The sequence below is a fragment of the Delphinus delphis genome, chromosome 6 (genome assembly GCF_949987515.2).
Source record: "Delphinus delphis chromosome 6, mDelDel1.2, whole genome shotgun sequence".
NCBI classification, from domain to species: domain Eukaryota; kingdom Metazoa; phylum Chordata; class Mammalia; order Artiodactyla; family Delphinidae; genus Delphinus; species Delphinus delphis.
In genome coordinates, this window is record NC_082688.1 from 55,430,250 (window position 1) to 55,442,453 (window position 12,204).

A 12,204-nucleotide genomic window follows, 5' to 3' on the forward strand; every position below is an offset into this window, starting at 1 on the left:
TATAAACTTTTGAGTTTGGGTTTCTTTATATCACCTGCATGGTTTGAGAAACCCTAAGCCAATAAATTAAATTAACAAGTGGTATTCCCCGAGTAACACCCTGTGGTGGTTGGCAGAGCAAATATAAAATCTTTTTGGAAGAATATACTCTTAATCTAGGCCACCGAAGATTCCCAGTTAAAATGACTCCAAACATGAGCTTTTAATTGAAAATTTTAAAACATACAGAGAAATAATTCTGGATTAAGCAAGAGTCAGAAGACCGACAAATATCAAATTATACTTCAAGAGCTTCATATAACAGACTTTTCAGATAGAGATTATAAAATACATATATATATATATATGTGTGTGTGTGTGTGTGTATATATATATATATGTTTAAAAATAAAAAAGGAGTTGAAAACATGGGAAAAACCAAGACATCAAAACAGCCCAAAAAGATTTGGTGGGGGGGAAGTATAGAAATGAAAAATACACTCATTGACATTAAAAAAATGAACAAATTAAAAAGCAGTTACTCATAGTTGAAGAGAAAACTAGTGAATTGAAAGTTAGATCTGAAAATTATTCAAAGGCAGCAGAGAGGGAGAAAGAAATGGAAGTTATGAAACAGAACTTAAGGGACATGGAGAGTAGAATGAGCAAAACCAACTAATGTCTGAGTTCCTTAAGGAGACAATAGATAGAATTATCCAGAATTATAAAGATATGAATCCTTACGTGAGTAACAAGAAGCAGAGAGTTGCCAGGTAACCTGACTAACGTTACAAAACTAATAATAATAGATTGCAGGCAGCCCTGCTTCAGAGTGCAGTCTTTCAACAATTATTCTGTAAAGATATGCAAGAAGTACTAGTGGATTTTTTAAGACTGTTTGTCATTGAACATATTTCCTTATTCCCACTTCTTTCTCCATCTTTATTCATTCTTTCTTTCCATTTTTTCTGTTAAAGCATGAAAGCCTTGGCCAAGGAACTTTTACCAAAATTTTTAAAGGTGTAAGAAGAGAAGTAGGAGACTATGGTCAACTGCATGAAACAGAAGTTCTTTTAAAAGTTCTGGATAAAGCACATAGAAACTATTCAGAGGTTTGTATATTCCTTTTGTAGTTCATGTAGTTTATGATATTTTGTAGTTTTGTATTCCTTTTGTAGTTCATGTAGTTTATGATATTTTGTAGTTCATGTAGTTCATGATATTTAAAGATATGCTCTCATATGTACACAACACATTCATGTATGCAGCTTTTCAAAATTGTATATATGTCAAGAACCTTTCTGAGGATGTATGCTGGTGGGTCTAAAAAAATATGGAATTTTTTCATAATAACTAATTTCCAAACTAAATATTAAGCATTGTGTTATGTGTATTATTACATCTTTGTATATACTAAAGCAGTGGCTTTTAAATTTGGCTCCCCAGAGCTTCATGGGTTCCACAGGTTTCCTCTATAATTTCGCCTACTTAAAAAAAAGTTTGAAAGGCAGTGTACGTGAGGAGCACTCTAGGTGAAATGTTGTTACCTCTGGGCATCATCCAAAGATGCTAGCCAACAGAAACCCAGCTGCCAGTTGCCAAAGTCCTTAGTATAGTAAGATATCACCAAACATGATGTAACAAACATTTATGATACTTAAAATGTCTTAAAGGATGTTAGTAGAAGATAATGTGAAACATAGAAGCCGAAGAGTTGTTCTAATCCAGAACACCACAGTGTTGGTGATTGTGATCTTCAACAGCCATACCCAGAAGTTCAAGGCAAAGTTTAGTTGAGTTGGAGTGATGTTAATACCATGCCAGTTTCCTGACATAGTTGTTACACTATTTTATCTGCACAGCGATCATTCTTAATTTTTTAGGAAGTGTTACTTGAAGCTCCCATCCATTTACTGCAGTCCCACATCACTGTCTTTGGTGTCTGTCTCTGTTCGTACCTCTGTTCTCTATTCTAGGTGCTATGGGTCTAAGCCTGTTAATCTTGCATCATTCATGTTGCTCTGTACCAACCACTATTGTTCTTTCACATTGCTGTCCGCTTGAACCAAGCTTACTCAAGGTTTTCCTGAGAATGAATTGTAACATCAAGGTTGATGGCAGTTGTAACTCCATCTGAAGGGACCAAAGCACATTGTAACCTTATCTATAGTCCTGCTAATAGGAGAAAGTGCATTTCTCTTATGGCAGAGAGAATCTTTCTGAACTATGAATGCTTTTAGACACAAAAAATAATTCTTTTGCATCTTTTGTATATTTTTCTTTTCCTTAGTCTTTCTTTGAAGCAGCAAGCATGATGAGCCAGCTTTCTCACAAACATCTGGTTTTAAATTATGGAGTATGTGTCTGTGGAGAGGAGAGTAAGTAAAACGACTGGCTTCCTTATGTTAATGTTATGCCTTTCTCAGAACATCCATTTTTATTTATATAGAAAATTCAATTTCAGGTTAATAGATACCAATATAAACTATAACAGGAATTAAATATTGTTGAAACCAAAAACACTGTGGAACTGTTCAGTTATATCTTCTTATAAAGGAAACCAATGAATGAAATTAAAATGCAGTAAACAGTTTAATATGGTTTATGTTAAAATGCCAGAACAGTACAGTATTATAGTAAACAAAAGCAACCTTTTCTGTTAACCATAGCAATACAGATTATGGCTGGTTCAACATAACATTGTAATAACTGGCCATTTCAGTACAGATCTCTTTGAAATTATTAAGACAAAGCATATAAATGTTAGATTGAATTGTAATGGAACTGACTGAAATGATTGGATGTTGATATAGATATAATTTATGGCTAAATTTAAACTGTTCATAAAAACCCTCAAAAGTTTACATTCAGAAATTACTTATGTAATTAATTTCCCATTTTCCATTAGTAATGTGATTAAATATGCATCCATACTTATATAACATTTTTTCATGTTTTTGAAAGTTGATAGTCTTTTCAGAGGCAGTGGTTTTCAAATCTGTTCTGTAGAGGTATCTCAGGGGACTGATGAAATGGGAGTAAATCTAAATGCAGAGTGGAGAGTTCTGCCTCTCACCGCCAACTAAAGTGGTTCTGTATTTCTCTTTTTTATTTATTGATGTTTCCCATAAATTTTCATCTAGGGGAAAAAAAGAATATACTTCTTTACAAAGTTTGAAAACAATGTTTTAGAGCAAATAATCCCAGATCTTACATTTGCTTTTATACTTATTTCATTGATTCTGTGATACCTTTTTTTCACATTAAAAATATCTGAAATTAGGAAGTGTGATATAATTGATGGCATTTCATAATTTAATTGGCAATTTTTAAAATTTTATGACACATAATAATGGGACATATGACAGTCAGTGGTATCTGTGAACTATAGTAGGTCTTACATGCCACATAAAAAAGTTTTACTAAGCTCTTGCTCATTGTAACTCTTAGATCTTTTTTTTGACACTTGCCCTGATGTAAATTTCCCTGCAGTCAGTTCTTTATTATTGACATGTTGACTGTTCTCCAAATTAACTATAGGCATAAAAACTTTCATAACATTTGTTTTAGTTACCCAGCAAGGTCCTAAGGTAGTCTTGTCACCAAAAGTTGTTGTATATCATATGAAAACTAATTTTAATATTAGATGAAGCGGAATCACAATTTGGGATTCAATCTACATACATCTACATATTATTATACATAATGTACAATTATGTATAATATTGTGTTTATATGTAATTGTTTAGACTTTACCTCTTTCTGTTGTGAATAAACTAAAACCCCAATATACATTTTATATAGCTGTTAACCTTTCTTTAAATTAGTGAATTTTACGTAGTTTAATCTCTTTACCTATATCATCACATATAACTATAAATATAATTATAAAAGTTTAAAATTATATATATTTTACTGTACTGTACGTGAGCCTTATTATTATCATTATATTTTAATGCAGATATTCTGGTTCAGGAGTTTGTAAAATTTGGATCACTAGATATATATCTGAAAAAGAATAAAAATTCTATAAATATATTATGGAAACTTGAAGTGGCTAAACAGCTGGCATGGGCCATGCATTTTCTAGTAAGTAATTATTATATTCTTTTGTCAACTTACTGTTTTAGATTATGAAGCAATGTGAAAGGATCTTGACGTGGGACCAAGAAATAAATCTGTAAATGGATGCCGAGTCATTTAAAATAATCTGTGTTAGTTGATGAAAGGGATTATTTTAGGCGTATATTTATGTGAAATCAATTTTGAAAGAAATAGTTTTGTCATCCCATCAATCTCTTAGAACTGCTGATAGACAGTCTGTAGTTTGTGTATCTTGGCTTCAGAGAATTTAACGAAAAATTATCAAAAAAATGTTGTGCTAACTATGAATAGCAAAAAATCCCTGCAGAAAATACCTTGTTATGGTATTTGTGGGTAATTGGACATTATGTCCATTGAGAAAGCAGTTTTGCCAGAGAAGCAGAATACCAGAGGGCCAGCTAGTGATCAGATCCTTAAGAATGCACCTACTGAACAGAAACAGTATTTCTTGCTGTTAACTACCACCTACAAATATATACTATTTAAAATCTCAGCTTAATAAAGTGAACTGGCATTAAGTAGTTTTAAAAAGTATTCGTGGGACTTCCCTGGTGGCTCAGTGGTTGAGAACCCGCCTGCCAATGCAGGGAACATGGGTTCGATCCCTGGTCCAGGAAGATCCCACATGCCCCGCGGAGCAGCTAAGCCCATGCCACACAACTACTGAGCCTGCGCTCTAGAGCCCGTGAGCCACAACTACTGAGCCCATGTGCCACAACTACTGAAACCTGTGCGCCTAGAGCCTGTGCTCTGCAACAAGAGAAGCCACCGCAATGAGAAGCCCACTTACTGCAATGAAGAGTAGCCCCCGCTCGCTGCAACTAGAGAAAAGCCTGCGCGCAGCAACGAAGACCCAATGCAGCCAAAAATGAATAATAAATAAATAAATTATTTTTTTTTAAGTATTCGTTTCTTCGTGGGTATAGAGCATTGTTTCACTTAAAATGTAAAACACAAAGCACGGTGATGCCATAAAATTTCGTTTTATTTTCTCAAAGTGCGCCTCCAATTAATGTTTATTAATACTGTTTTCTTATTTTTACTTTTTAAATCCATTTTGGGGTCTTGGACATATTAAGTGCTCAAATTATTTGTGGATTAATATTTGAATGTATATGCATTTAACTTTAATAGGAAGAAAAAACCCTTATTCATGGGAATGTGTGCACCAAAAATATTCTTCTTATCAGAGAAGAAGACAGGAAGACAGGAAATCCTCCTTTCATCAAACTTAGTGATCCTGGCATTAGTATTACAGTTTTGCCAAAGGACAGTAAGTTCTACAAGGATCGAATTTAACTTTATTAAGCTTTGCTTAGAAAGAGGCATAAAGATCAGACTGTTAATTTTTCTCAAATTCTATTTTATTGACATGTTCTTGATTAATAATAAAATATAGTTACCATTTTTAGCAATCTAAATTAAGTTATAGTTACATCCTAGTCTCTGTTTCTCCTTTCTTATAAGCATGTTTCTATGTACTGTAAGATGATTTTTTTAAAACAGTGTTAATCCCTAATTATATATGGAATATTGGATTTTATCCAGTTTTATTGTGAAATTTTTAAGTATCATTCTTTGAGCCACAAGTAAATTCTTCTAAATTTTTCTTCTCTTTAGTCGTTAAATAAAAATTTGAGGAGATATATTATCAAGTTTGAATTTTTTATTTAGTTTAATTATTCAGCTAATTTATGACTTCTTAGAACTTTTGTGTTGATAACCTTCTCCTTAACACAATTAATTAAAGTAAAAAATTCAGTCAGATAATTGAGAGGCATTTTTTTGATCCAAATAGTGTTGTAATTGTATTTCATTACATTAGCTAATTTCTCTAATTGAATGTCTAAACTTAGAATCCAAAGTTATCAACTTTTGTACACTGATGCATGGTTTCCTATTTCAGCCAGTAGTACTTAAACTTGGTGCCTTTATATGAAGTGAAGACAGAGACTGTAGGGCAGAAAATGTTATAGGATCTTAGTTAGATCTGATACTCAGGGGGACTTTACCCTTTGGAATGGGATGTGAAGAAAGAGAATATATATTCATATGGTGAAGGAGAAAGGACTCTGTACTCTCTTAATTATACAGCAAAAATTATTAACATATATAAGAATTTTTTAATTGTGGGAACTCTTCAACCATACTTTGTTCCTATCATTTGAAAGTTCTGCAGGAGAGAATACCATGGGTACCACCTGAATGCATTGAAAATCCTAAAAATCTAAATTTGGCAACAGACAAATGGAGTTTTGGTACCACTTTGTGGGAAATCTGCAGTGGAGGAGATAAGCCCCTGAGTGCTTTGGATTCTCAAAGAGTAAGTTCATGTAAACGGTGAAGTTGGAATTACCTTGTGATCCCTGATATTTTTTGCACATGATTTGATATTCTTTAGCCCATTTTATATAAAAAAGGTTGATACGGCATTTATAATTTATTATCAACATGTGGTTCTTTAATTATAGAAACTACAGTTTTATGAAAATAGGCACCAGCTTCCTGCACCAAAGTGGACAGAATTAGCAAATCTTATTAATAATTGTATGGATTACGAACCAGATTTTAGACCTTCTTTCAGAGCCATCATACGAGATCTTAATAGTTTGTTTACTCCAGGTACGTATTGATGGAGCAATCTTAATGAGTCTCCAGCTATCTTTCTATCTTTGTTATATTTAATAAATCCTTACTAATTTTGTAATCCCCTCTGGAAAGTTCCCTGATATCTTTTTGACCCTCTTAATTTCTTACGTTCATTTGACTTTTCCTACTTTATACATTTTCTGGTCTCACTGATTGTGAAGTATTTCCATTTTTAAAAAAGGCTTTTTCCCTTTTAATAACCTCATTTTAGTTTGCCAGTTAATGAGTAGTAAACTATAGAAGTTTATTTGACTTTTTAAAAACAATTCTTTGTTTTTTAACTAGTTCTCATATATTCTGTAATTGATTAATTTTGTAAACATGAGGTAGATTTGTTTTTGTTTGTCCTCTCCTCCTTTAAAATACATAGCTAAATATACATGTGTCTGACCTATAAGTATTTCCTGTTCCAATATTATTTACTCTTCTCACCACAAAAATCGGCATATAATCTTACTTTATAACTATTAAAACTACCTATTTTGGAAAGTATTCATTTATCCTTTGCAAAAATCTTTACTGAAAACATGTTAGATTATGGTTATAATTCAAGGCTTCCATTAACATAATCAAAACTATTAGAGTTGCCCTGTATTGATTTGTATTTAGTATTTCTAACTCATTCTGATTATTTTGGTCAGCTTGAATATGTATTATTTTAACCTAGAGAATGGATTTGCCAGGTTATGGTAGAAATATTCTTTATTTCTCCAGATTACGAACTATTAACAGAAAATGACATGTTACCTAATATGAGAATAGGTGCCCTAGGGTTTTCTGGTGCTTTTGAAGACCGAGACCCTACACAATTTGAAGAGAGACACTTGAAATTTCTACAGCAACTTGGCAAGGTAAGATGTCAGAAGATTTTTAAATAGTTGAAATATAATCGTAAAACATTTTATTTAGGGAAAAAAAAGGCTTAAGAGATTCTCTAAAGTTCACTTTCCACAAAATTTTAAAGACTGTTTGTATAACCAACAAGGATCTACTCTATACCACAGGGAACTCTGCTCAATATTATGTAACAAGCTAAATGGGAAAATAATTTGAAAAAGAACAGATACATGTATATGTATAACTGAATCACTTTACTCTACACCTGAAACTAACAAACATTGTTAATCAACTATACTCCAATATAAAATAAAAAGTTAAAACAAAGTGTTTGTAGAAAAAACGTTTAGTTGTCAGATGTTGAAGAAATGCTGTGTTAAATAAACAGCTGTCTTTACTGAAGAACTTCTCAGAACCTTTAACATGTACTGTGCATTGAACATTTTCAAGAGATGGATAAATTAGGCAGTATTTTGCCCAATTAATTTGACCATGAGACTCTTGGTAGAGGGCGCTTTGGTTATGAGATACAGAAAGGAACAGTTAATTAAGCCTCTCCACCGATGTCCTTTTTCAGTCATCTCAGAGAGAAATAATTAATCTGCTTGTTCAGAGTCTAGATGTTGACTGGACCATGTTTACTAGCAGACAGTCTCTCCCTGCTGAAAGGTCACACAGGCATGCATAGCCTGACATATTTTAAGTAAGACCAAGAAAACCTTAGTTCTTAGCAGGTCCAATCATAGTGGTAAAGCCCTCTTTCTTCCTCTAAGCTTGCTAGTATAGGGCTCTGTACCATGTAGCTTTATGAACTGGATTTTGGCTTGGATGTATTATGAAGGCCTCACTTAGGTATTGAATCTAAACTAAATGTTCTGATCCAGCTTTACCAGAGCTAAACATTGGGTGTTATATTATGTATTGGCTTAGTTATATTAATACCTTGCTGTCATTCCTGGTTTGTAAAATAGTCTCAGGAATGTTTCAAAGTATGTAGCAATGACAAAAAAAAAGTATGTATTTGGGTGTATTAGTTATCTATTGCTGTGCGACAGATCACCCTAAAACGTAACAGCTGAAAACAAAAAAGCATTTATTATCACACAGGTTAGGCGAGTCAGGAATCTGGGAGTAACTTAGCTGGGTGGTTATAGCTCAAGGTCTCTCACTAGACTGTAATCAAGGTGTCAGCCAGGTCTTGCAGTCTTCTCTGAAGGCTTGACTAGGGGAAGGCTTACTTCCAAGCTTACCACATGGCTATTGACAAGGCCTCAGAATATCTGCTTCCAAGCTCACTTACACGGGCCTCTCCACAGACTGCCTCACAACACGGGAGCTGAGAGCAAATACCCAAGGTCGAAGCCATTGTGTTTTCATATCCTAATCTCAGGAGTGGCATCTTATCACTCCTGCCATATTCTGTTCATTAAAAATGAGTTAATAAATCCAGCCTACACTCAAGGGGAGGGGATTTTAAAAGAGCTTGAATGTCAGAATGTAGAGAACATTGGGAGATAATCACAGAAGCTGCCAACCACACAGGCTGACCTTGGCTTAAACAGCAGACATTTATTTCTCGTAATTCTAGAGGCTGAAAAGTCTAAGATCAAGGTTCCGGTAGGGTTCAGTTTCTGATGAGGGCTCTTTTCTTGGCTTGCACATGACCACCTTCTCACTGTGTCCTTATATGGCAGAGAGAACTGGTGTCTCTTCCTCTTCTTATAAAGGCACCAGCCCTACTGGATGAAGGACTCACCCTTATGACCTTATTTAATCTTTATCACCTCTTCACAGGCCTTATCTCCAAATACACTCACATTCAGGGTTAGGACTTTATCATATGAATTTGGGGGGATGGGCATGGACATTCAGTCTGTAACATACCCTTATTCCATATAGCTCACTGACAGTGACATCAAAGGCTATATTGTGAAGAAGAAAAGTTCTTCCTGGAAGTTAGTGATAGAAATTTAGGAATTCCCTGGCATGTCCCTTGGCTTATCTTAAAAATTAATGTTAATGATTTGTTTAAATGCTTATTTGAAGTTTTTATATTTCAGCCTGTAATTCCTTTTGAAGAAATTAAATATTTAAGTTTACTACTCACCTATTGAAATATTATCTCCTTTTCTTGTTCTGAAAGTTGTTTAATGTGAGTTTCGAGATACATCTTCTAGCTGCTGAAAATTGCCTGTATAATCAGAATTTATTAGTACTTTTTCTAGAAAACTTGCGATTTCTATCTTAATGTGATGTATTATTTAGGGTAATTTTGGCAGTGTGGAGATGTGCCGGTATGACCCTCTACAAGACAACACTGGAGAGGTGGTGGCTGTGAAGAAGCTCCAGCACAGTACTGAAGAGCACCTCAGAGACTTTGAAAGGGAAATTGAAATCCTTAAATCCTTGCAACATGACAACATTGTAAAGTACAAGGGAGTGTGCTACAGTGCTGGTATGTTGCCCATTGATACCTTTTTTGAACTCAGGGTATGTCTTTGACATCCTGGGTAATATTGTAGAAACTTATAATGCCTCCAGATCTGGACTTAAAATATTCCAGTACCCAGAGAAAGAAGCATTCTGTATGACTGGAGATTGTACTTGGTGTTAGGAAGTCCTTGACTACTTGATTGATCATTCTCTTCACTGAGGATGGTGGTTACCATTCTTGCTTAAACTTACCAAGGGAATGTCATTTTTAAAGAAAGAAATTTTCTGTGAAAATATTATTTTTTTAAATTAGATGCTTTTTATTCAGTATAGATGAAGAGAAAGGAAGTTTTCTCATCAGCTTATTTTGGTTTGCATAATGGGTTACAGAAGATTAAAACATAACTATTTTTAAAACTTCTATTCAAATCTTTTTGATTCAAAAAGTCATTGTTCTTGGGCTTCCCTGGTGGCGCAGTGGTTGAGAGTCCGCCTGCCGATGCAAGGGGCACGGGTTCATGCCCCGGTCCGGGAAGATCCCACATGCCGCGGAGCGGCTGGGCCTGTGAGCCATGGCCGCTGAGCCTGCACATCCGGAGCATGTGCTCCGCAATGGGAGAGGCCACAACAGCGAGAGGCCCACGTACTGCAAAAAAAAAAAAAAAAAAAGTCATTGTTCTTAACTACTACATCACCTTTAATTTTATAATCAGGTTTTGTCATCTTAGACTCAGATTTTTTTTTTTATTAATGACTCCAGGACTTCCCTGATGGCACAGTGGTTGAGAATCCACCTGCCAGTGCAGGGGACGTGGGTTCGATACCTGGTCCAGGATGATCCCACATGCTGCGGAGCACCTAAACCCGTTTACCACAACTACTGAGCCTGTGCTTTAGAGTCCGTGAGCCACAACTACTGAGCCCACACACCACAACTACTGAAGCCTGCACACCTAAAGCCCGTGCTCCACAACAAGAGAAGCCACCACAGTGAGAAGCCCATGCACTGCAACAAAGAGTAGGCCCCGCTCACTGCAACTAGAGAAAGCCCCTACGCAGCAATGAAGACCCAATGCAGCCAAAAAAAAAAAAACCTCCAGTCATGCTTTATTATTATTTTTTTTTTAGGTTGCACTGGGTGTTAGTTGCGGCTCCAGGGCTCCTTAGTTGTGGCACACAGGCTCCTTAGTTGTGGCATGCTAACTCTTAGTTGCAGCATGCATATGGGATCTAGTTCCCTGACCAGGGATCAAACCTGGGCCCCCTGCATTGGGAGTGTGGAATCTTATCCAGTGCACCACAAGGGAAGTCTCTTAGACTCAGATTTTATATATCTTTTAAGTCTTTTTTTTTTTTTTTGCGGTACGCGGGCCTCTCACTGTTGTGGCCTCTCCTGTTGCGGAGCACAGGCTCCGGACGCACAGGCTCAGCGGCCATGGCTCACGGGCACAGCCACTCCGCGGCATGTGGGATCTTCCCGGACCGGGGCACGAACCCGTGTCCCCTGCATTGGCAGGCGGACTCTCAACCACTGCACTACCAGGGAAGCCCTTTATGTCATTTTTATACGGTTGTTTTCTAATAGTTCATCAGTAAAGTATAGCAGAGTAAAACGTTATGTTCTCATTTGTGTGTTAATAGGCCGGCGTAATCTAAGATTAATTATGGAATATTTACCATATGGAAGTTTACGAGACTATCTCCAAAAACATAAAGAACGGATAGATCATAAAAAACTTCTTCAGTACACATCTCAGATATGCAAGGTACCTAATATCCTGGCTGTTTGTTGTAGATGAAGAGAATATGTTGAAGTAATTATTAAGAAATCCTCTAAGGTTTTTCTTAGATAATTAAGGGAGTAGAAAGATACAAGACTATTTAAATTGTTTATGTTTATAAAGCTAGCTGAAAGAAAAATGTTATTTTATTCATAGGGTATGGAGTATCTTGGTACAAAAAGGTATATCCACAGGGATCTGGCAACGAGGAATATATTGGTGGAGAATGAAAACAGAGTTAAAATAGGAGATTTCGGCTTAACCAAAGTGTTGCCACAAGGCAAAGAATACTACAAAGTGAAAGAACCTGGTGAAAGTCCCATATTCTGGTGAGTATATTTTAGTACAGTAAAATGAAGTTTTGGAGCACAAACTTCAAACTTTATTTTTACTATTAATAGTTTGTCATTTATATATTTAT

The 12,204-nt window shown here is 35.3% G+C and overlaps 1 protein-coding gene across 4 annotated transcripts in view; it reads left to right on the plus strand.

The window, feature by feature from the left end:
- The window catches only part of JAK2 (Janus kinase 2), a 162,809-nt gene that overhangs the window by 131,851 nt on the left and 18,754 nt on the right, over positions 1 to 12,204 (plus strand). For all 4 annotated transcript variants that reach the window (XM_060014695.1, XM_060014696.1, XM_060014693.1 and 1 more), the window contains 10 exons: positions 957 to 1,091; positions 2,270 to 2,357; positions 3,941 to 4,068; positions 5,218 to 5,356; positions 6,255 to 6,406; positions 6,555 to 6,705; positions 7,447 to 7,583; positions 9,835 to 10,024; positions 11,644 to 11,768; positions 11,940 to 12,112. In XM_060014695.1, the coding sequence (XP_059870678.1) occupies positions 957 to 1,091; positions 2,270 to 2,357; positions 3,941 to 4,068; positions 5,218 to 5,356; positions 6,255 to 6,406; positions 6,555 to 6,705; positions 7,447 to 7,583; positions 9,835 to 10,024; positions 11,644 to 11,768; positions 11,940 to 12,112 (1,418 nt within the window). The remainder of the gene's footprint in view (positions 1 to 956; positions 1,092 to 2,269; positions 2,358 to 3,940; positions 4,069 to 5,217; positions 5,357 to 6,254; positions 6,407 to 6,554; positions 6,706 to 7,446; positions 7,584 to 9,834; positions 10,025 to 11,643; positions 11,769 to 11,939; positions 12,113 to 12,204) is intronic.